We start from the raw sequence: 26,152 nt of genomic DNA on the forward strand, positions 1-26,152 counted from the left end.
TTAATGTAGCAATAATTATGACATGCCCAAATTGCAATATATACGCCAATATTACACAAAAACTTGCGTCATTTATTACACTACATGATTACACGAATACTTTCTTTATATTTTTGCCTATAAATATGTTTTTGCTATTTTCTTATTCACAATTTCATTAGCTTCTATTAAATTATTGGATTTTTCTCCAACAAGAAAAAATATTTTCAATATGGAATTCGCATTCCTTAATGACCAGCCTAACAATACTGCGTCGGTCATCAAAGTGAGGTGTGTATGTGTTTTTGAGATGAAGGTGAAATGAAACTATCCGTTTTAAATCCTATTTGGAGGATCATTCTTTGTTTGACTGATGTTAGTTTATATTTAAATTTTTTTTAACAAGTCTAGCTTTCAACAAAACACTACTTTGGCTCCAATAAATAATACCATTGGGTGAATAGATGCTTGGATGAATACAAGCAAGATTTTTTTTTTGTTTACCGTTCACATAGCCCTATTGTAAAACACTTTCTTGATATGAGCATATAAACAGATTTATCGGCAAGATTCAGGTAAAAAAACCTTCACTATCAGTAAGGATTATCAAGTAGGCCGACCCAGTGTAAGATATCGAATACAGATTTAAAATCCCCAAAATAGAATAAGTGATCAACAAAGTAAAATTGAACTGGGACAGAGGGAGCATTTTATTGATATTTTTTGCTCATTTGTTGGTCATGATGAGTATATTTTTGAAGTTAAGGTTTAGGATTTAAGTTTCAAGGTTTGGGTTTTTAGTGTATAGGGTCACTATATTTAGGGGTTATCTCATACTCCTTCCGTCCCCAAAAAATATGCACTTTGGGTTCGATACGAGTTTTAATGCAAAATTGGTAAAGTAAGAGAGAGGTAGAGAGAAAAAGTAATTAAACTATTGTTGGAGAGTGAGTCTAACCTCATTAAGAGTGAAAAGAGTTTCTTAAATTGGAAAGTTGGAAAGTGCATATTCTTGTGGGACGAAGGGAGTATCATTTAACAATAAAATATTGTATATATGATTAATTATTTTATAGTACTATATATTATTGACCTATATTTATTACATATGATACATTTTTGTTTACTATTTTCATATAATGATACTCTCTCTAATTTTATTTAATTAATTTATAATCTAAATAAACAATATTTTGAAATTATTTTGATCCGTGCATCGCACGGGGTAATACTAGTCAACTTTGAAATACGAGTGTAGCTTCTATTACTTGAATTGAAAGCATATGTTAAAAGGTTATAAAGACAATGTATGGATATTAGCCTAGTAGGGGAAGTTTGTCACAAATGTACGAGTAAGAATTGGGGTGAATTGTGAGGGGGGGTTGATGCATACCGAAACTTATATTACTAATATAATATTGTTAGAGATAAATTATTTCATTCTACTGCTGTCAAATCCAAGCGGAAAAACTCATATTTAGAGTCCTTTATTGTGGTTCCAGAAATAAAAAAGATTTTTTATTTGTTAATATTAGGTTAGAAATATTTTTTAAAAAGTGCTGTTTGAATAAATATTAAATGTAGTATTATTTACTTTATTTAAATGTAATGAGCATATATTTAATAGTCAGAGATCTTGTTTTAGTAAGAAAGATATTGAGACTCTTAATCAATTAAGGAATGAATATAACGTGAGGATGGAAAGATCATTCCCATGTGCCATCATGTGTGACCATGATATGAATGTTGGTTGCTAATTACCATATCCCTCTCTCTGTATATATGCACAATATTAGATACTACTACTACTATCAAATATTAATATCCACTTATTTATATCGTATAAGTAATATTTTGCTACTTAACAACTACCCTTTGTTAAGAAAATGTCCTTAAAGACATATTATTCCAATCTTAAATTATATAATCTACCATTTACACTAAATTCAAACAAAGTTTTGAATATATGAGTAATTTTACTCTAATCGATTATACCAAATTCAAGTTTTACATCATTTTTAGTATATAGCTCATAAAATTTTTTCCGTAGATCCATATTTGATGTTGTATAATAGAAAGATGCTTAAATAAGTTTGAGTTCGCAATATAATTAGAGATTTTCTACCCAAAAAATGAGTTTTTATGTATGGCCTGGAGATGTCCTTCTATAATCGATTTTTCCAGACCATATCATATACTGCAAATAACATTTACTCCGTAATTTATGTTATAAAGGTCGAAAGGTTTCTGAAAATACGAGTACATAATGTTGAGAATTTTATAATTTAAAATCATGTATATATTGTGTTGGCATGGAAAGCAAATATGATCATAGCAAAAATAAATGCAGAAAAAGGTGATATTAATTCAGACCTTGCAAATTTAAAATATTCGTTAACGACTTCAGCTACTTTCTTCCATTTTTGGTGTATACTCTTTATTGTACAGGTCTTCTTAAAACTACATGGCATGGATTATAATAATAATAATAATAACAATAATAATAATAATAATGATAATAATAATAATAATAATAATAATAATAATAATTTATTACTACTATTGTTATAAGTAATACTTTGGTTTTGGTGCATCTTCTATTAAATATTGGGGCCTCATCAAATGAAAGTACTCTTTCTCTCTCGTTTGTCCAAACTTAGTTTCTGTGTACAAAAATATTATGTACCCTGCCCATTTTAAGATCATAGCTTTTGTTATAACCCAAAAATCTCAAACCACCAAGTAGTGGTGAGGTAGAGTGCAGAACAACAACAGAATAAAAATAGACCAACCACAATAAGAAAAATAGCAAAGAACAATGTGTATAAAATAAGAGCTAAGTTGACCCAAGAAGAAGAAGGAATCAAAAGCACAAACCCAGATAAACATAAAACAGACTAATCGAACAAATAACTCAACTAGCCATCAGGCACATCACCCAAGAGCTATGGAGCCGAGACAAACACCAAGCAAGGAGCGAGAGAAGAGACAGGTACCCCCATCAATGTCGTGTGGTCTTGTTGCCAATATGCCATTGCCCATATTTTGATATCATCAAAATTTTCCATTATCTGTCTAGGTGAGAATGGAAACTCCTGACACCATCCTCTTATCCAAGTTCTAAGTTGCCAAAACACAAATTTCTTCTCAAACTCCCAATTGGGTTTGAAGTCTTGAAAGATGATTTTGTTGCCCCAAACTGACCACGAAATGACGTAGACCAAAGAAATTTCCTCATATTTTATTATAATTCTACTATCTTTTTCCTACTCCACTTTCTACTACATTTCCTAAAACCTTTATCATGTGTACTCAGTAAGTATAGCAAAATTTTCTATATCAGTTGTGGAAATAATTATCAAACTGGTGACTAATTCAATGACATAATATGTACGTGAAAAGTATAGTTAAGTTTTGGCCTAAATTAAAAAAACCGAAAAAAAGTTGAGAAGTGGCAGGAATCTATCAATCCTTTGTAGTGAAGCAAAGCAAGCTAGGCAATAGAAGAGTCTCATGATAGAGAGTTGAAGGAAAATAATTAATCAAATCAAACTAACCAACTTTCGTCTCTTCCGCCAAAAGTAACTATCTGCCACTACACATGATGTAATAGGACGAAAATGGCTTCACATGAACACACACACTCATAATCTTATTTAATTTTGTCATTCCATGAGCAATGTCAAAAACCAACCTACAAATGTAAGCCCAATCACAAGACCAAAAGGTCCCATTAATTCTCTCGTCCTTGTGTAATTATACAAAGGAAAAAGAGACATTTCATTTGCTTCAATTCCCCAAATAAATGTCCAATTTATCACCACCTCATGATTTCTTTTCCATGCATGGACCAAATTACGTGGAGATTGTGGATGGGGCCCCAACAATTTTGCAATTTATTTTATTAGGAGTATTTTAGTAATTTAATGTTATATTGTTAATTTGATTATCTTTCTTTACTATTCATATTTAAAGATTTAATTAACACCAGCAAAATATAACAAAATTATAAATTTTGGAAATGTGTTTGATTAAAATTTAAATTTGATTGAAATCTTATCTCGGAATAAGTCAATAAACAACCAAACAATATAGGTACTTAAACGGAATCGAATTTTTTATTAATTTAGATTTTTAGAATATGAATCTGTATATGAAAGCCAGTCGCCATCATGGTACAACTAATCATGAATTAATCAACACCATTGCATTTCATCTTCATCTTCTTCATCTTCTTCTCTATTCTCTCTGAATTGTAGTACTACTACTATAAATTTATTCCTCGGCAAAAATGGCCCGCCGCTTCCGATCCAAGTCCTGCTCTCCCAGCTCACCGCCGCCGCCTCTCTACGAAAGCGACGCGGAGGAAGACGACGACGGCTATTTCGCTGATTTCAACACTGACGACGACGACGACGGCGGATTTTCCGAGAATCCGGCATCCACGCCTTTTTTGAGCCCAGGCGGAAATGGTGAAAATCAGCCGCAGCTTTCTGTGCTGGGGGTGGTGGCGGCGGCGCTGAGGAAGTCTCTCGTCACGTGCTCCGTCGACGCCGACGACGTTGCGTCTGACGTGGATATCGGCTGGCCTACCGACGTACGCCACGTGGCACACGTCACCTTTGACCGATTTGATGGCTTCCTGGGCTTACCACTCGAGTTCCAGCCCGAAATCCCTCCTAAACCCCCCAGCGCCAGGTTCAATCCACTCTTCAGTCTTCCCCTTTCATTTTTCTAAATTGTTGAACTTAATGCCCTAATTTATGGTTAATCCTGATTCACATTAGATAGATTGTGTATTTTCCGGATTTGGGGAAGAAGATTATCTTATCTAAGGAATTAGAGTTTTGAGTTCATAGCTGTTCGAATTGAATTAAATTCAATTGGTTGAGTTTCAATCTGATAAATGTTGTTTTTTTGTTGAGAAAAAGTTGGTTGACAGAATATATGATGATGTTGGACAGTGCTAGTGTATTTGGAGTTTCAGCAGAGTCAATGCAGTGTAGCTTTGATCAAAGAGGAAACAGCATACCAACAATTCTTCTCATGATGCAGAGCATGCTGTATGAACAAGGAGGCCTTCAAGTATGCCCAATTCTAGCCTTTTTATTAGCTAAATGCTCATCATCTGATTAATTATGTGTGTGTGTGTGTGTTAATTTGAAGGCAGAAGGAATTTTCAGAATCAATGCTGAGAATAGTCAAGAAGAGAGTGTTAGGAAGCAGCTGAACAAAGGAGTTGTGCCACATGGAATTGATGTCCACTGCTTATCTGGTTTGATAAAGGTACATTAATTACAGTAAATTAGATGAGTAGATCCATCCATGTATTGAGATGTATAAATATTATCAGGCTTGGTTTAGAGAACTTCCTTCAGGAGTGCTTGACTGTTTGAAAGCAGAAGATGTGATGCATTGCAACACAGAGGAAGAGTGCAGCGAGCTCGTAAAGCAGCTTCCTCCTACTGAAGGCGCCCTGCTCGACTGGGCCATCAATCTGATGGCCGACGTGGTGCAGCACCACCAACGTAACAAGATGAACGCAAGGAACATTGCTATGGTTTTTGCACCAAACATGACTCAGATGGCTGATCCTCTGACTGCACTCGTCCACGCTGTCCAAGTCATGAACTTTCTCAAGACCCTCATAGAGAAAACACTTGCTGAGAGACAAGAATGTGATCAGCAGCGTGCTGCTGCAGTTGTTGTTGATGAATCTCGCAGATGCAGTAATGCAGTTGCGAGTAGTAGTACTGAGGCGGCCACCACCACGCGCAAAAGGAGAACCTTAGGGCATGGTTTCAAAGATGAATACGAAGCAGACGACGGAATTCTCCATCGCCTTAGTCTGCGGAGAGGCATGCAAAAGCTATACCGCCATCCAGTGTTCCACTTGACCAGGACACAACCTAAGAAGCTATATAATTCTAGTTAATCTTGTTTTCATGCTTTAACTAGCTAGTTTTTCTTCTTCCACATAACTAGACAGGCTTTAGACAGCTTGGTTTGGAGCTATGATTCTTAGTTGTTTGGCTTGCACTTGGAAATTAGGATTTTCTATTTGTCTAAGTCTATTGTTCCATTTTTATCTTATTTATTCTAACAAGACACAAACAATTCGATCTTTATTTTTTTTATTTATTAAAAAAGATTAATATTGTTCGCCATTTATTTCTTGGCCATGGTGACTTGAGTGACTGACTTACTGGTTTGAGGAAAATATCTTACTACTAAGTACTCCCAAGTAGCATCAGCCAAACATTTCAATCTAAATATATAATTTCTAGTTCATCTCCTTTTATCACTATCTCCATTCTTTCCCAGTTAACATTTTAATAAATCCATTCTCCTCAAACTTCAATCTATCATAATTTAACCTCTCTCTATTTTCTACAAACTTCGACGTCCATATTTCATAAATTTGATTTGGGAGTATCTGATTTGAATTTAGTGTTTTATTAAGACGTTTGGTATAATAGGGTTTAGTTAATAATATTGCATTATTTTCTACTCTGATTAACTTGAAATTTATGTTATTTTATTTTTGTGTATGGGCTTTGTTACCTCTACCTATTTTAGGTTAAAGATTATGATAAAGTTTTTTTTTTTAATTTGAAAAAACAAATCCAATTTATTCTCTAATTAATTCAACTATCATTATGAAAGTCATTTATGTACTTAATATAGTACGATTTTAAAATACCACATTTTCCCATAAATATTAGCAGTATATATCTTCTCAGACTATTAAAAAGTCTTTCGTATTTAGAGTTCTTGTAGTAGGAGTATTATTTTCACATTCCATTCTTATTCCATTAAATATTGAATGATATTTAATGACAAATTAAATCATACTCCGCGTCGGTTCATTAATAATATCAATGAATGAATAAGACTAAATGTAATTACTTGAGGGGTGCAAATATTAGTAACGATATATTTTCCTGAAATGGCTACTTTAATAATTACTATACAATTTGAGTATTTAATAAAAATTGATTTTTTTTCTATGCATGCTGTTCCAAATTCTAATAGCAAAATTTATTACTCGACATTTTCTAGAACGAACACTGAAATTTAATCCAAATATTGTCTGCTACAAGTAGATTAGTAATTTTGGTTTGACCACATGCATTTTGAATACAAAGGCGGAATCCAAGTAATCCTACTCGACCAGATTTGTGAATTAAGGCCGAAAGTCATTTAGCGAATGGTGGAATTTGAATCCGTAACTATAATGTCACCATAGCTCTGTGCTGCCAATTAAGCTACAACTTATTGGTTAGTAGTATTTATTAGCATCAACCTACCTCTTATATATCGATCCTTGCAAAAAAATTTGAGAAGCTCGTGACGATGAGATGCGCAACGTAGCTAAGGAACTGTGGCAAGATACTTTAATATTTTATGAAACTAAATAAACTGAATTAGAGTGAACTTCAAAATTGGTCCCTGGACTATGGTTTATCTCGAAAATGGTTCATGGACTTTAAAAATATCACCAGTAGTCCCTGGACTAAGGGTTAATATAAAAAACGGTCCTTTTGCACTGTTAGACGAAAATGCCCTTTTGAGGAGTTTGTGGGTTTGGGCAATTTGGTCTTTTTACACTTTTAACATTTTAAATATGATATTATTTCAGTTATGTACTAAATCTGATATTATTTCAAAATTATCATTCTTCTTCCTTTTGCCATCCTTCACTTTGTTTCTTTATATCAATATTAGATTTAATTTATAAAATTAAATTTTAAATTTTAATTTTTAAATATCAATAATTTTTTTTAATTAAAACTATTAATTCCTGGACACTATAAATATTGATTAAAATTATTAATTTTTGTTATTTAATATAATATTCAGTGAAGAAGTACAAAAAAATTATATTAATCATGATGGAAAAATAAGAGCTATTCTATTTAGCCTTCGTTCAGTTGTTATAATTGCTTGTGATTGAATATTATGAAGGTAACTAAAAATTTTATATAGGAGTATTTTTGTTGAAATTTTCTAGTCATTTTGATTGTTTTCAAATTAATAAACGAAAAGTATATTAGTCTTACATTAGATGCATATTTATTTAAGATTAAATCATGTTATATGATCTATTTATGATTAAAGCTATTAAATATTGATTAAAACTAAGGCGTTGTCATATCTTATTGATTAAATATTAGACACTATCAAATATTGATTATGACTATTAGTTTTTGTTATTTATTAATTTTTATAATTAAAAAAATTTATTGATATTTAAAAACTGAAATTTAAAATTTAATTTTGTAAAATTAAATCTAATATTGAAATAAAAAACAAAGTGAAGGATAACAACGAGAAGAAGAATGATAATTTTGAAATAATATCAGATTTAGTACATAACTGAAATAATATCAGATTTAAAATGTTAAAAGTGTAAAAAGACTAAATAGCCCAAACCCCCGAAAACCCCTTAAAAGGGCATTTTCGTCTCGAAACAGTGAAAAATGATCGTTTTTTATATCCCTTAATCCAGTGACTACTGGTGATATTTGTAAAGTTCATGGACCATTTTCGAGATAAACTCATAATCCAGAGACCATTTTCGAAGTTCACTCTCTAAATTAAAATAAGCTGGATATTTTTGCATGCATTACTCTCGGACATCTTTATCTTGATAATTTTTGCATGAGCCAACAATTATCATGTCATTGGTTGTCATAAGTCGATCGACGGCCAACTTGTATTGAGTCGCTGACACACTTAAAATAGAAATAAGGAACTTAAGTCCCTCACAATTTTTCTCTAATTCAAAATAAGTGGAAATTATGAAAAAAAATATCTTCAATACTTATCGATTTAATATAATGTATAGAATAAATTAGCGGAGTCCCTGTCAATTTTTTTTTTCTATTGCTATATTTCATTAAAAGATAAATCGAATAAAGAAATGATTCTTATGAATATTTACGGTTTCAAATTTTTTGTCTGAATAACAATTCAATTTATCAAGAAATGAGCATTATCACAAATCTTTTTCTGCCAAATACTAATGATTTATTTTATTATTATGAAACAATATTTTTCACCCACACAAATTTATTATGACACCCTCTTATAAAGAAATGATTCTTATAAGTATTTGCGGTTTCGATATTTGTCTGAATAACGATTCAAATTGTCAAGAAATAGCGTGCGAGGGAGATTATCACAAACCATTTTTCCCAAATAATGATTTCTTTATTATTATGTTACATTTATGATTTATCACCCACACAAATCTAAATAATATAGTAATCCTTCTATTCCTTAAAAAAAAAAAGTAATCCTTCTATTTCATGTGTTTTAATTTTCTGATCTGTCCCTTATTAATTACTCCCTCCGTTCCTTCATAGTTGAGTTATTTTTCCATTTCGGGAAGTTCCCTCATAGTCGAGTCATTTCCATATACAGTAACTTATTTCTCTTTCTTACTTTACTTTCTCTTACTTTATTCTCTCTACTTTATTCACTTTTTACTTTATTCTCTCTAAATTTTTCTCTTTCTTACTTTTTTATCTATTTATTTAACACACTCAATATTCATTTCTTAAACTCCGTGTCGAAAAGTTCCGCCTCAACTATGAGGGAACAAAGGGAGTACTACTTTTTTTTTTACTAATTATGATAATGAATCTCATATTTCATTAATTCATTTTTCCTATTTTATTACTACTATAATACTTACTACATTAACATATAGAATTATGATCTATATATTACTAATTTTTTCAATACACTTTTTTTTTTCCTTATAGAAATGAGGTTTAAGTTTACATGACCGTGCATCTTTTCTGTCTCTGTCTGTTTATTTGGTGGAGTCAATTTAAACGCCAGTTACATGGAAATTACAATCAGAATCAGCTCATCGTTCCAATTCTATATCTCTGCAAATTCATATTGTAATTTACTCCGAAATCATATTCAAAGGTTTCATTACCATTTTTCCTTTAAAATTAAAACAACTGATCAGAAAAAAAAACTCATTGGGCTCATAGAAAATGAAATCCACCTACTATTGTGGTCCAATCCCAGCCCACATAAATTGGAAAAAATAAAAAAGAAAAGAGAGAGGTGGTGGAGAGAGAAGAAGAAGCGAAGAACACTAGCTAGACATTGAGCAATCCAGCTTCGAGGCGGAGAGGTACAACAGGCGTGGTTGACGGGGTCGTATCATATCCGATCATGATGATCATAGGTGAGAATCATTGATCAACGCAATAAGTGAGAAATTTATTAGCATATGATTCTTGGCATCAATACAGAATCCAGTGCTCGCCGTCAATCCTGATCTGAAATCCATGAACCCTGGCAAAAATATGAACCGCAGTCCGCACCCCAACCCACGCGTAGTCATGCCCGAAGAGCACCCCTCCCGGCTTCAGCACTTTAAAGGCGTTGTTAATATCCACCCACGCGGAGTGGAAATCATGCGCTGCATCCACCTCCACCAGATCCCCGTACACCCCCCAATCGCACAGCCCCCCCAGCGCCGTCCCCGCCGAGAACGGCAGCATGATGATGCTCTCCGTCGCGTTCGCCCTCACCACATTCTGCATAAACTGATACATGAGCAGCGAGTCCCCGTTCACCATCTTCAAGCTCTTCTCCTCGTCGTAGTACCCCGGCCACCCCCGGAAGTCGTCGATGCACACAATCTGCGTGTCCAGCCCTAGCTTCCTGGTGAGCCCGATCATGTGCGTCGCGGAGGCGCCGAGGAAGGTGCCGACCTCGATGATGGTGCGAGGGCGAACCTGCTCGATCAGGTGCTCGAACACCGGCATCTGCGAGCCCCACCCCTTGTTCCAGTCCTGCCACAGGAGCGGGCGGGCGTGCGCGGGCGGGAAGGCCTCCCAGGGGGAGGTGTTGTTGAACACGCGGGAGATGATGGTGCGGCGGACGTCGGAGGAGGGGACGGGGGCGGCGCACTGCTTGGGGAAGCTGTTGTGCTCGTACACGTCGCTCGCGGTCTGGGAGAGGAGGGGGTGGGAGTGGGAGAGGTAGCCGAGGACGAAGGCGAGGATGAGGAGGATGATGTATGCCCGGGGCCTGGACACCGAAGTCTCCATGCGCTTGATGAATTGGGATTGGCCCTGGCCCTTCCGCCGCGGCGGTAATTGATCGTCTATGTTCATACTCGATCGGGATCTGATTGGGAAGAATGTGATGAGATGACAAGAGATGAATGGAGGAGAAGAGGAGGGGAGCGTGGATATTGGACAGCCTGTTCGATTTATTTCATCCTTCCTTTTTTATTTTATAGACACACAGATCTGTTGACTTCGTCCATCTTATCACCACTCCCTCCCAACACCTTTTTCTTATTCATTCTTTATTCATTAATTCACATTATTACTGTATCATTACTCATCAAATCAATCATTATCTCTTAATCATTTTATTAAAGGGAGATATATCACTACCTTTTTAAACCGAGTCATTGACCGATATTTCTAACCCGGACCAATTCGACTCTTTTTTTAGGCTAAATTAAAATCAACGTAGTCGGTTGATAAAGCCATCGCAGATAGGTTTCTTCTTAATCTATCGAGAGAATCTCTAATTCAGGTTGCTCTAGTAAAAATAATTGTGACATCGCGCAACATTAATTGTTGGTTGCGTGGAGAGAGAATTACATTTATTTTGAAATTTTCATATTTTAAATTTTATGTTCTTTTATTTTTTATGCTAATTGACATTGTTTTGGAACTTTAAATATTTTTTAGTGTGATATGTCATGGCCACGTCACATGTTGATGCCATTGGACGACTATATCAGTTTTAATTTGGTTGAAAGTCAATGTTGGGTGAAATTTGCACATATAACAAAGTTCATTAGTACTATTGTCTCAATATAGTTGAGACATTTATTTTGGGCACGAAATTTAAAAAGTTAATGTTTTAAAGGTTAAATTAAAGAGAGTAAAGAAAAAGAGGAAATAAAATAAGAGAGATGAAAAGAAAATAAAGCAAGAGAGAGAATAAAGTTGTTTACCCAAAATTGATTATGTTTTTGATCAATGCCTCTTTTAATAATTTTATCAATTTAATCCAAAAATTTTGGCGATTGAATCAGCTTTAGAGCATCCGCATCCGTGCTTTTAGCTAAGAGCAGGGAAGTGGACCCGAACCCACTTTTACTCCTTGTCCTTAGCTAAGAGCACAACACCTACATCCGTGCTCTTAGCTAAGGACAAGCTCAAGGGTCCCACCATTCTATTATTCAATTTAAATACTCCAATTACTAAAAACATTTCTACATTATAAAAATACATTAAAAAATAAAAATTACATAATTAAAATCCTAAAAAATAAAAATTACATAATTAAAATACTAAAAAATAAAAATACATAATTAAAATCCTAGAAAATAAAATAATACATAATTCAAATCCTACAAATTAAAAATTACAAACGTGGAAGACTATTCCTCTAACCCCAATTGCCTCTTGAGACCCCGGATCATTTGCTCATGTGTTGCAAGTTGATCCGGAGTCATCTGAGACGTATCGTTCATATAGAGTTGACTCAAGATGGCCCACAACGTGTTGTTCGAGGGTGGAGGAGGCACAAAGGGAGCGGGGGCGGCGGCGGCGGGGGGGGGGGGGGGGGATGGAGTCGAGGCGCGGCGGCGGGTGGTCGTCGCCTTCTTCTTTCCGACCGGCCGGCGGGAACTGCTCGGGCCAGCGTCGGGGCTACCCAAGTTAGCTCCGGCAAGCTGGGTAGCCACATCATCGGAGGCGCCGTCGGATAGGGCTACCGACCTGGACCGTTTGCTGGAGTAGCTGGATGAGGATGCTACTATGCCGCCCCTATACTTCGGATGTAGGCGCCCCTCCTGCCAACAATCGAGGTACTTGAACGGTTTGAACTCCTCCCGTTGGTAGGTCGCCAAGACGGCAGTGATGATGTCGAGCTCGTTCGTGCCGCTCCCCGCCGACCGCTCTTACTGGAGGTAAATTCCCTGGAACTTCCCAATTGCCTCGTTGCATCTGTAGACGCAATTGTGAACCATACTATCATTGCGATAGATGGTTCCCGCCGGCCGGGTTTCATTGTAGAGGCGAGTGATGCGCCACCAATAAGTTTCCCCGGTTTGGTTCGTGCCGACGTCCGGATCTTCGAAGACTGCCAAGTAGGCTTTGAACATCGCCATCATCTAACCCGGAGTGTACAGGGTGCGGGTGCCACGAACAGGAGGACTAGGAACAGAAGTAGGAGTAGGAGTAGAGCTGCTGCTCCCTCCCGATCCGGGTTGGGGTGCCCCCCGAACCCGGGGGCGTTTAGGTCGTGCACCGTGTAAGGACGGTAGCCACCCAGAGCTTGCGAACCTTGGGTTTGAGGAGGGGCCGTAAATTGGGTTTCCGGACTATATCCGGCCTCGGAGTCGAACCAATCGTGGTTCCAACCGCGATTGCCGGAGGGGTGATCGCCGGAGCCGGACATTGTGTAGTGTGGTGGGAATTTAGATGAGAGAGTATGAGGAAAAAGATGAGAGAATGTAGATGATGATAGAATAGATAATAGATGAGAATGTGATTTTTTTTGTGTAGGAGTGGGGGTATTTATAGATGAAAATGTGAATTTTGGGGGGAAAAATTGAAAAATAAATTAAAAGTGGGTAGAAAACGGATATAATTTTTTGGAAAGTGGGAAAATATTTTTTTTATTTAAAAACATTTTTTAAAATAAATTTCGAATTTTAAAAAAATAAAATAAATAAATAAACGAAATTGCCAACTGCTATGCCGTTGGCCAATCAGGGCGTGCCACGTAGGGCTGCTCAGCGGCACGGACGTGCTCTTAGCTAAGAGCAGCGCCGTGCCGCTGGCACGGACGGACGAGCTCCATCGGCGGGCGGACGAGCTCTGTCCAGCGGCACGGACGGACGGACGAGCTTCCTCCAACCGCTGCGGATGCTCTTAACATAGTTATTTTATAAATGTCAATCTTTTATAGTATTTTTCTTTATCATTTTCAGATAATTATTTATAAAAATAAAAATTAATAGTTGTATAAGTATAACTTTCTTTACACACGCACGTTATGCCATCATGATTTCATAGTTGGAGCGAAATTCTGACAATAAAATTTGATGCGAGTTAAAATAATGGTGATATAATTGAGAGTACATTTTTAAAGATAAATATACAAATAATAAATTTTAAAATTAAATTGAATCTTATTAAACTACTTGTTAATGTCATTGATCAATTAACCCTATTATATATTAATTCTTTATCTTATTAGGAGGAATCAATTACTCCTTAATATGATTTCTTACCACATCGCTTTCTCCAACTTGGAAAATAATAGTGATTATATTCCAAACATTTTAATTTATTGCCACTATTGTAAGGAAGTTTCCGAAAATTATTGTTTAATGTTGATTGGCGGAAGTGTGAGGGAAAAATATCTAATAAAGACTTTCCGCAATAATATCAACTTGACTTCGGAAGTTTTCATTTATATAAAACCCAAAATCCGAACTTATGGATTGTGTGTCGTGCCTTGAATTGGAAATAAAATAATATTCATTTCGCACTCTTTTTTTCTTCTTAAAATCAAGCGGTCCACCTTCACTAATCAAGTGATACAAATACACAATTGTCCTCGTACTTCATAAATTAGATACCACAACCTATAATTAGCAAAAATACTAGGAAAATGAATTATTAAGAGATCACATTCAGTGTTTCTTCTATCTACTACTCCATTTTAGTAAAATTGATATGAGTTTTTGGCTTTTTAAACCAAAACTTTTTCTTGAATTCTGGTTTTTCCCATGAATTATAAGATTTGTTTTTAAAACCACGAACTTTCATTTCGTTAGGATTTTCCCAGCCCGACCCGAATAGCACATTTTCGACTCGAATAGCATAATTCAAAATGTTAAAGTTGTGTTTTGTTTATTCAAAAGTTGTCATTTGTTATGTAATAATTGTGACTGTATGTATTATTGTGCCAAATAGTATCCAAGTTAGGGGTGGCGAAACGGGTTACCCGCGGGTACCCGCACCCGACAAGTCGGGTACCCGTACCCGATTTTAGCAAAATTTATTGTCCCAGTACCCGCCTCGTGACATACCGGGATTACCCGATACTCGTGACGGGTATCCCGTACCCGACATTGCGGGTACCCGGACCCGACCCGAAATCCTAATAAAAAATATGAAAATCATAATAATAACCGTCAATGTTCCCTAATTTACTTTATTAATATCGATGGTAAACGTTGAATAGATTGGGAATAAAAGTAAGGGGACACTCTATAGCTAGTTCTGATGAATTTTCAATTGTATGTTCGTTGGAATATAAAAATGTTTTAAATGAACTCTTAGATTATATAAAGTACTCCCACTGTTCCGCCTTTATAGAGGCATTTCATTTTCTTCACCCATTTTAGAAATATAATAATATAAATACTCTTTTCTACATTATTATTTCTCTTACTTTATTTTTTCTCAGTTCTAACTATTTATTTTTAATTTTTCAAAATGAGTGCGTATATGACTATTATTATTTAACTATTTACTTTTTTTTCTCCACTTTAACTATTTGAAACACCTTTATTTATATGGAACGGAGGGAGTATTAAAAGATGGAATATGACTAATACTAATAATAACGGGTATTACGGGACTAACGGGTATACCCGTACGGGTAGTGGGTATACCCGTACGGGTAGTGGGTATACCCGCTACCCGCAAAATTCTAAAATACACTACCCGATCCCATCTCGTTTCCCGTTATCGTCGGATAGCGGGTACCCAATACCCGGCGGGTAGCGGGTTGAGATGGAAATTACCCATTACCCGCTACCCATTTTGCCACCCCTAATCCAAATAATCAATTTAGTGACAAATAGGATTAAAATTGACATGTAGACAACCCGGGTTTCGTCGTTGACCCGTCAGGGGAAAATCCTAACGAAATGAAAGTTCGTGATTTTAAAAACAAATCTCATAGTTCATGGGAAAAACCGGAATTCGGGGAAAGGTTTTGGTTTAAAAAGCCAAAAACCCAATTGATATTGTACGTATAAATTCAAGAGATATTGGTTTTAAAAACTATAAAATTTTGGAAAATTTTGATACTCCATTTTTCACGATTTTAAAAGTGGTCTTAAATATCATAAACTTTAAGATTAATATTAATTTTCCATAGGGGATCGTTCTTCATGTATTACATAGACTAAGCCATATAGAATTCACAATTTACCATGTAGGATTTTACACCCCAAAAAAATAATCTATTTGCATTGGATTGATAAAATTGCACAATTCTAAAATTTTGTAGAGTACTAATTAAGTAAGATCATTTTCAAACTTGGTAGAAAATATTAGAATTCTCCAAAAACTTTGAGGAATTAAATTGCACTTTAAACTGTGGATCATTGTTCAATCATTCATATCATATATACAAATTTAAAAAAAAGGCACCTAACATTCTCAGTCCAAGATTAACGTATTTGGCATACACACAGAATTTTGGATGTGGTGATAGAGATTTTTTATTGGATAACATGTGTAAATAGTTTATATTATCGATCTATATTCCCAAGGCTCCTTTGAACATGTCGAAAAGGCCGACTTTGATTTGTTTTTTATTTGGGAAATATCTACTAATGCTATACAAATTACAACCACCCAAAAACTCTATCCAATTTTCTATGAAATGCAGTACTAGATTATTATTATTATTATTATCTACAAATACTACAAGAACAACCAACCAAAAACTATATCCAGTTTTATAGTAGTACTTAATTAGTTTAAATCCAATTGTGGTTTATCTTGTCATTGTTTCTGACAAAAATCATGTGGATGGTGGTGCGATGTATGCAATGCTATTTCTGACTTGATTAAACTAATACAAACCTGAGAGTTAAATATTAATATGTCCGGCCAAACTTCACCAGATGGCATCGCTCCAATCACCATTTATTTTTCCTTTTTAGAGAAATATCTAAAATTTTTACACTCTTAATTATATTATCATACTCCACTATATTGAACGACAATATTATGATGATAATCGTAATGTTAGCATACTAAGATAATATGAGATGTCACGTGAAGTCGAACTTGAATGCCCCTTCACAAAATACGGAGTACATAATTTCTTTCCAGATTCATTTTTTCATAGTAATTAATAGTGTACTAATAAATAACACTACCTCTAGGGGAGATTCGTTTGATGGTGGCTATTTTTGATAAGCAGAAGAAATATTCTTGTTTTTACTAAAGATTATGTATTCTAGATAATTCGAGATTGAATTAGTCTGAAATTAAATTTACACATCATGTGATTGTCAAATTCAAGTATTGATCCTATTAAAACTCAACATAATCCATCAAATAGAACATCAGCGTGCTATAAATTCGAGAGTTGTATTCGATATAATATAAATCAAAGAAGATAAACATAAGTTATAAGGGGTGCGTTATATTGCTAACTATTTAAGTTGCTAAATTATGTATCGACATTTTAATATCACCGTTTTAATATTTTTAATATATCGCATTGATGAATTAGTAAATTAGCAACTCAACAAAGTTAGTAATTGATCACACTCCTGACTTTGTAATTTATTTGTGTATATGCGAAGTCTTTGTGTGAAGAAAACTGTTTCTCAATCAAATATTTATTGACTGGGTATCTAAAAGTGGGCCGCCAAATTAGTTGCCTAGGTTTAAATTGAAATTGAAATTTGAATTGCTACAACTCCAATATATATGAGGACACGACAAAGTTGTACTGTACATCAATAATTTTGAAAGCCTGATATTTATTCATCATAGTTTCTGATGTGAGCATGCATGTATGGAAATAGATATTATAGTGGACGAAATCAAAATTCGGCATTGGAAATGAATTTATTCTTTTTTCTCCTCTTCTTTATTTACATTATTTATGAATAGTGTTCTTTTCTGTTAACATGTAATTCATCTATCCTTGATTGACTCTGTTTTGATTTAACTTGCCTTAATTTCATTTTTTTTCCCCAAAAAAGGGTATAAACCATAATGCAGTTAATAAAGGTATGATTCTTTATTATGAAAAGTTCTAAAGGAGGAGTCTCTAAAAAGAAAGAAAGGATGGAGTACAAAATTTTCACTTACTACATTCCCAAATTGTGACCTGAATTATAATAAATAAAATAATAGAATTAATGCATTGACTAAATTTTGCGTGCATTTTCATATATTTAGAGATATTAGTAATATTTATGAGCATACCTTGTGAATTTGAGTTAATGCATCACCTCAATTTTGCGTGCATTTTCATATGATTAGTGATATACTATTAGATTGAAATAAAATCAATATATACCATTGATTTATAAGAAAAATAGAGAATCGAATAAGCTTACAAACTTTAAAATGATGGGGAATAAACTATCAATGCACTAATATTGGAATGATTTATTTTAATATATAGACATAAATTGAGTATTTTTTTATATAAAGTCAAAGAAAAGCGCTTTTCTTCTCTCTGAAATTGGAAATTCGATAAAAATAAAAATAAATAGATTAAAATATAAATTTTCGGAAATTATAAAAAATTGATAAAATTACCGTGCTGATTATGATTAATTTATCACTGCTTGAGCAGAAATACCGAACCTTCTTCTCCTTGATTTTGTGTGCGTGGATAACTTGTAACTCTGGGTTCTTCATATATGCTGAAACGGCTAGCTGGATCAGGATCTGGAGCGCGTAAGGGGCGAAGATCGAGCCGTTTAGCGATGGATCTGAATCCGTTCAGGCTGTGCTCGGGGCTCAAGTTCCTCGGCTACTTCATGGTGGTGCTTGTTTTGGCTTTAATTGCAGTCTCCTACTACGCTGTCGTCATCCTCACCTTAGGCCCTCACCTCCTCCATGGCGCCTTCACTTCACTATTCTCTATCCTTCTCGTCGCCATCTTTCATGTCCTGGTACTATTCTTTTTTTCCCCCTTTTACTCGGAGCGATTGTTTCTGATTAGACTGATTTTTTCACCGCTAGCTTGTATTGTTGGCTTGGAGCTATTTGATGGCTGTGTTTCGCGATCCTGGTGCTGTGCCTCCGAATTGGAAATTGTTGCCACAGCAGGACGCCGCTGAGACTTCATCTTCAGTGGAATTGAATGCAACAGCTGCTCCGCAATTTTGCAATCGTTGCCAGAACGGGAAGCCCCCACGCTGCCATCACTGCTCTGTTTGTAAGCTCTTCCCTAAACCCTAAAAGTTAATAGTATCTCGCTGCCTATTTTGCTCGATCTGTTAATTGACTGTGTTGACTAAAATTAGAATCTGAATGCCTTTATTTGTATGGCGTATTTGTCTTGATTTCGTTGATTACCTTCTAATCCCGGTTGTCCTACCATACTTCAAGCTTGTTGCTATGGTGCCTGCTTCACCAATGGGATTACTTTCACATGATATGTAATTACAGTTTGCACACTCCATGAGTTTTGCAGCATGTCGTTATAGTCATTATTTGGCCCTATAGATGCTTGACTTTGAAGGTGTTTGTATTTGCTAAACCATTAGCATATTTGTGCTAGGTGAACGTTGTGTTCTTAAGATGGATCACCACTGCATATGGGTTGTAAACTGTGTTGGGGCTCGCAACTACAAATTCTTCCTCCTATTTCTGGTGAGAGTAAATTAAACTCTGAACCTTTTTACTGGGAGCTATTGTCATAATGTATGTGTATGTTTATATATGTGTAGTTGTTGTAATGTTATGAGGTGTATAAGTCTTTTTGAAGTTTAAGTTTAAAAAGTACAGTAATTGACTAATTCTATCTTGGGCTCTTAAATTGCAATCTTAACTCTTTCATTACAATGGCATAGTGCTTTATGTGTGACAACTATAACATAGATTTATTTATGGGTCTATCTCTTTCAAACCTTTTTTTTATCCATTTGCAAGCTATATCTTCTTTTGCATCTAATATCACCTGTCTATTGTTAGACTTTAGTATGTCGCAATACCTGAGAGAGATCTTGGTGATTGAAATTTCTGTATGACCTCAAATTGTTGCAGTACCTGAAGATAATATTAGTGTATCTTTCTATTTGTCTCATTGTCCTATATAATGATTCACAGTTATACACTTTTTTGGAAACGATGCTGGATACTTTTGTACTTCTTCCTGGTTTCATAAGTTTTTTCAGACAAGCTGAGCATCATTCCAGCTCGCCAGGCGAATTAGCTATCAACTTTTTGGCCTTTGGTAAATTCCCTTGCATTTTTTATCATTGCATCTCCACTTCCATTCTATTGCTTCATTCTCATCATCCCTCTATATTTCTTACAGATTCCATCCCTTAATGCAGTTCTTAATCTAGCTTTTGTGCTGAGCCTTCTCTGTTTCGTTGTTATGCATATATCCCTGCTCTTGAGCAACACAACCTCAGTGGAGGTAAACAAAATCCTTTGACATCATCTACACTATATCTTAGTATTTGCTGATTATTAAAGAAATACAAAATCATATAATAACTTGTGTCAGATTACATCAGAACTGCATTGTTTTGATTTTCAAAATACCATACTTCATTATGTAGTAATGTACCAAGTCTGCATCTCAGTTGGACTATCCTGTTAATTGTCGGTTTTGGTTTCAGGTTCATGAGAAGAAAAAAGGTGTGCCATGGAAGTATGACTTAGGGTGGAGGAAGAACATTGAGCAGGTAAGTGTTCTTATAGTGCGAATGAAGAATAAGAGATCTGCCCTTGTTTCGATTCCATAGAGTAATGATCTAATAAGAATTGGGTATTGGCACTTAATTATTCTATAGTATCATGAACAAAACTCATGTTTGTGTAAAACAAGTCCTATTTCTCTGTGCCTAATTGAGTCTTGTTCAGAAGTGGGTGATCTTGTATGATTTGTCAATGCAGGTTTTTGGCACTAGAAAGGTTTTATGGCTGGTTCCAGTATTCTCGAAAGAAGACTTGGAGAGGGTGCCTGCACTTCAGGGTCTAGATTATCCAACCCGCCCGGATATTATTAACGTATAAGGTATGAGGCTGAGCTACACCTATCTGCCCACTGATTGATATGTACTCCAGTACATGTTTCCAATCTCTACTTATCATTGCAGTGTGAGCGAGAGAGTGAACAAAGTATAAGTGGGAAGGGCTGTCAACTGAAAGTTTCTGAAAACCACATGGCAGTCGATGATTTGTGAATTATAAGATAGAAGCAGAAGAACCGGAGTCCTGAAAGTACTAGTATATATATATTCATTAATATCAATCAAGTAGAGATTGAGTAATTATTGTAGATGGAAAATCACATATGATATGGTTAGGATGATAGCTAATCGGAGATGATGAGAGAAACAAACTAAGATAGGCGTGACAAAGAGAATGAGTCCCACAGGCACCATCCACTGTTGACGGTTGGTGGCATGGAAGCACCATTCCTACCAAATCAACATCACACTGCCTGCCACGCTCACTGCCGACCATCTCAAGTATCCAACCCTTCTCTCTTTTAACATCTTCTTTGTATGAATGTTGTCATTAAGAACTCCCTCTCTGCGTTTGAGAAAGATTTATATGATCTGCATATTAATCAGCTCATATTTAATGGGGGAAACTAAAAACCGGTGGTGTAGCTCCTCCTATAAGAGTGCCTTTTCATGAAAGTAGTTGTTAATTGCTTGAAGAAAAACAATGATAAGGGTCTGGTGTATATCTTTCAAGGGCGGATTTTAGTTGAGAAGTGGCTTGTAGGTTGAATATACCTTCTAGTTGGAGTTAGGATGGATATTCATGTAAGGAACTTACAAAGTATGACATCAGATTGCCTAACTTGAGACTTTAGAGTTGTGTTTGAGCACAGCATTAATCACACTTTACACACTTTTGTATCAAAATATTATGCAGCTAATGGTTGCCAAATATGTTTCACACCCTCTGTTTGGCACGCATAATAAGATATTATGTACAGTAAAATGAGGGGAGATGCCATTGATATCTTAGGAGGTCTGTTTGTGTTTGTTGGGAGGTTCATTTTCTCAACTACTATGTACCTATATGTACAGCATATTGTTTTTCTTTCTCCAATTGGAGAGAGAACAATTTATCAATTAAGCAGCTCTTTATCGTCAATTTAACTTACATCAATTGTAATTGGGCTAATCAACAAGTTTGTGCACAGAACAGGTTTCTTGAGGCCCAAAAAGGTCAAAGAAGAAGCTTGAGAATGAGATTGGTACCTATCTGCTTAACAAAATGGCAGTAACAGTCCGCTTGGATCCAACAAAGATACTCCTTTTCACCCAAGTCGTAAAATTAAGGATAAAATACAAAAATGTTTCTTTTTTATGTTTACAATAACAAAATGGATGGTATTTTATTAGTTCAACCTAAACATAAATATAAGATTCAAGTATATTGGATGGTTGGGGGTGAGACGGATCAAACATTATCCGTATCATTATTCAATCATAATTCATAAACGGATTTTTCCCAATATGGAATGAGTCCAACTCTCATATGTAAAACTGAGATTGACATAATTTTCGTACATTGCAGTCAAATAATAGAGAAAGCGGCTAAGCCTATGGGAATGGGCTTCAATGTTAATTAACAAAAGAAACTATATGGGTATGAATTAGGTAATTAGAAAGTAGGTATGTTAATGGTGTTTGATGAATTATAGTACTTCACTATGCAATTCTGGGACGAAGCAAAGACAAATACTACTCCATCATGTTAATTATGAAGTTATTAGAGGTGTCAATTTGATTGTTGTTGGGGTAGCGTCGTGTCTGAGACTGGAACTATCAGTCTCAATTTGAAGTTTTACTGTTCAAAGCAATTGTCGAAGAAGTAAACAATTTTCCAAGAATTTTTACCCCTATAAATTTCTCTTTGAATATAAGAAAAGATTCGTTGACTTAACTGGATATGAATTAATAACATTTTTAAAAGTCTTATGTATTCAATTTCATTCAATAAATTATCTGCACATTACTAGTGTAGTATGGTTCCATACCATATACCTAAAAGTGATTCACGACCCTTTTTTTTTTTTTTCACGAGTTATTAGACTCCCTCCTTTCGTAGTTAAATATCTCATATTTTTTTTGTCCATTATGAAATACTTATCTCATTTCATTTTTATTAATTTTGATATATCTTTATCTCAAAGAAATTTTGTACTAGTAAAATTTAGAACCGGAAGAACAGTTGAACATATAAGGAAAGAATAAAGCAATAGTAGTTCTCCATTTATTAACGAAAAAAAATTAACTTGGAGCAAATTTTGAAGTCTATAACGGTTAGTAGTCATAAATTACAAACATGATCATGTGGCAGCTTTAATACATACTACATATATAGAAATTAATAATTTGAACATGGAAAAAATAAAAAGAATAATGTTGTCTATTTTTAAAATTTATGAAGTCATGGATGGATGTTGGAAGTTGGGCAGCTTAAATGCCAAATGTAGAACCATTGATACTAATAAGATAATTAAGACGGTAGCATACATCTATCAAACCTACATAATTTGCATTAAACGCGACAATATAATTTCCCAATAATTTATTAATTTAAGTAATCGAAATTTAATTTGTATTTTGATTTAAAAAATATTGCCAAGCAAATTATGATGTCCTTTTCGGCATCTCAACGTAAAACATTTGGCTATGTTATTATCGGAAAATACCCCCAAACCCCAACTATTATATATTGAATGATTGAAATAATTAGATATGCGTACGAATATTTATTGAGGTTAATCAAGTCACATTTATTTAGTTTTGGACAGCCAACTGTTTTCCCCCTTCTTTATTAGTATTGTTTTATTTCATAAACATACCATTTACACTTGCTTCTAATCGAGGCGACAAGTGGGCTAAAATTCGTTGAATCCGAAAATGAAATGAGATTAATAATCATATACTAATATTCATTACTACTCTCTCCGTCTCAGATAATTCGCCTCATTTTGATCGGACTTGAGTTTTAATAAATGTAATGAAAAGTGGGTTGAAAAAGTTAGTGGGATGTGAGTCCTACTTTTATATACTATTAGTTTTATAATAAAATAAGAGTAAGAATGAGTTAGTAGAATATGACAAATTATTTGAGACGGAGGGAGCATTACATTGAAATAAATTCATTTTTATCAAATGAGAAAAAAAACTACTCCCTATTTTAAGAGATGAATTATGGAGTAGTATCTGTTTTTCTCACGTGGGCAGTGGGTCAAATGACTCAAATATAAATAAGCCCAAATGGAATTACAACGTCACCTATAATATGTTGTATTGGGTAGAGACTCACAAACTAATCCAAAATCCAATCCCACCTGTTTCACCTAGTTGGTAAACTTTCTTCCTCTATACTCTACACACACACACCATTTCTCCCAATCATTCATATCATATAAATCCCTCAACATTTTCTTGCACGTGATCCTTGCTTTATTCTCTCTTTCTCTCTCTATTTCTCACCCAACCAAACAAGCTCCATCTCCATGGAAAGCATCGACATGAATGAGGAGAGGCTACTGGCCGAGGTCGACTTCAAGGACTCCTCCTCCGTCGTCATCAAGATCCGCCGCAAGCTGCCCGATTTTCTCCACTCCGTCAAGCTCAAATACGTCAAGCTCGGCTACCACGCCTACTCGTGCAGCCCGGCCTCCGCGGCCCTCCTCCTCCTGGCTGCTGTGGCCGTGTCAAGCCTTTTGTCCGCCAAGACAACACTCCTCCTTGACACGGCCACCATTTTGCTGGCCGCGGCCGCCCTCGCCTTGCCTCTCGGCATCTACTGGGCCAGGCGTCCGCGGCCAGTCTATCTTGTGGATTTCGCTTGTTACAAGCCCCACGACGAGCGGAAGCTCTCCGTGGAATCATTCTTGAAGATGACGGCAGAGAATGGAGCTTTCGAGGAGGACTCGATCAGCTTCCAGAGCAAGATCGCCCATCGCTCTGGGCTGGGGGACGAGACATATTTACCCAGGGGGATCACGTCTCGTCCCCCTAACCTGTCTATGGCGGAGGCCAGACAGGAGGCGGAGAGCGTCATGTATGGCGCTCTCGACGCCCTTTTCAACGGCACTGGGATCGATCCCAGTGCTGTTGGTATATTGATTGTGAACTGCAGCTTGTTCAACCCAACCCCTTCACTCTCCTCCATGATAATCAACCATTACACGATGAGGACAGACATCAAGAGCTTCAACCTCGGGGGGATGGGCTGCAGCGCGGGGCTGATATCGGTCGACCTCGCGAAGCACCTTCTCGAGGCTAACCCGGACACCTACGCCGTTGTGGTGAGCACCGAGAACATCACCCTCAACTGGTACTTCGGCAACGACCGCTCCATGCTGCTCTGCAACTGCATCTTCCGGATGGGGGGCGCGGCCGTGCTGCTGTCGAACAAGGCCCGGGACAGGCGGCGGTCCAAGTACGAGCTCGTCCACACGGTGCGGACGCACAAGGGGGCCGACGAAAAGAGCTACAACTGCGCGTACCAGAGGGAGGACGAGGGGGGCACGAAGGTGGGGGTGTCGCTGGCGCGGGAGCTGATGGCTGTGGCCGGGGACGCGCTGAAGACGAACATCACGACGCTGGGGCCGCTGGTGCTGCCGCTGTCCGAGCAGCTGGCGTTTCTGGTGAGGCTGGTGAAGAGGAAGGTGGCGGGGGCGAGGGTGAGGCCTTACATACCGGACTTCAAGAAGGCGTTCGAGCACGTGTGCATCCACGCGGGCGGGAGGGCGGTGCTCGACGCGATCGAGAAGAACCTGCAGTTGACGGAGTGGCACATGGAGCCGTCCAGGATGACGCTGCATAGGTTCGGGAACACGTCCAGCAGCTCCCTCTGGTATGAACTCGCATACACGGAGGCTAAAGGCCGTGTTTCGAGAGGGAATCGGGTGTGGCAGATCGCCTTCGGCTCAGGGTTCAAGTGCAACAGCGCTGTCTGGAGAGCTCTGAGGGAAATCCCACCCCAACAATGCACCACTAATCCATGGTTCGATTGTATCCATAAGTACCCTCTCCACATTCCAACTTCAACTGCATGATCATTAATTTGACGCAGAGATTATATTTACCAAACAATGCATCTCTTTTAAATTGGTTTTCTGCAATATATATGACTTATTGTATATAGCAAACCATAATGCAACATAAATT

At 36.2% G+C, this 26,152-nt stretch overlaps 3 protein-coding genes and 1 pseudogene across 4 annotated transcripts; 3 read left to right on the top strand and 1 right to left on the bottom strand.

The window, feature by feature from the left end:
* The first annotated feature begins 4,182 nt into the window (after positions 1-4,182).
* LOC125193122 (rho GTPase-activating protein 5-like) lies at positions 4,183-6,048 on the top strand. Of its 2 annotated transcripts, none has more exons than XM_048090863.2 (4): positions 4,183-4,677; positions 4,911-5,064; positions 5,146-5,265; positions 5,333-6,048. In XM_048090863.2, exons 1-4 carry the CDS (start codon positions 4,271-4,273, stop codon positions 5,912-5,914), a joined length of 1,263 nt encoding a protein of 420 aa, XP_047946820.1. In that variant the 5' UTR covers positions 4,183-4,270; the 3' UTR covers positions 5,915-6,048. The 2 variants fall into 2 exon arrangements, with proteins under 2 accessions (XP_047946820.1, XP_047946821.1); XM_048090864.2 differs by having other exon boundaries at positions 4,184-4,677; positions 4,944-5,064.
* Positions 6,049-9,915: 3,867 nt separating this feature from the next.
* On the bottom strand, positions 9,916-11,243 carry LOC125192537 (uncharacterized). The gene has a single exon (XM_048090141.2). It carries the CDS (start codon positions 11,127-11,129, stop codon positions 10,251-10,253), a length of 879 nt encoding a protein of 292 aa, XP_047946098.1. The 5' UTR covers positions 11,130-11,243; the 3' UTR covers positions 9,916-10,250.
* Positions 11,244-18,607: 7,364 nt separating this feature from the next.
* LOC125197293 (DHHC-type zinc finger family protein) lies at positions 18,608-21,573 on the top strand. Its single transcript, XM_048096022.2, has 8 exons — positions 18,608-18,934; positions 19,005-19,200; positions 19,546-19,637; positions 20,094-20,220; positions 20,324-20,409; positions 20,615-20,680; positions 20,892-21,012; positions 21,095-21,573. Exons 1-7 carry the CDS (start codon positions 18,680-18,682, stop codon positions 21,009-21,011), a joined length of 942 nt encoding a protein of 313 aa, XP_047951979.1. The 5' UTR covers positions 18,608-18,679; the 3' UTR covers position 21,012; positions 21,095-21,573.
* A 2,671-nt stretch (positions 21,574-24,244) lies between these two features.
* LOC125193554 (3-ketoacyl-CoA synthase 1 pseudogene) lies at positions 24,245-26,106 on the top strand (annotated as a pseudogene).
* The last annotated feature ends 46 nt before the right edge of the window (positions 26,107-26,152 follow it).

The sequence above is a fragment of the Salvia hispanica genome, chromosome 4, assembly GCF_029641045.1.
Source record: "Salvia hispanica isolate PSC_SH4W2 chromosome 4, Shi_PSC_v1, whole genome shotgun sequence".
Lineage (NCBI taxonomy): Eukaryota > Viridiplantae > Streptophyta > Magnoliopsida > Lamiales > Lamiaceae > Salvia > Salvia hispanica.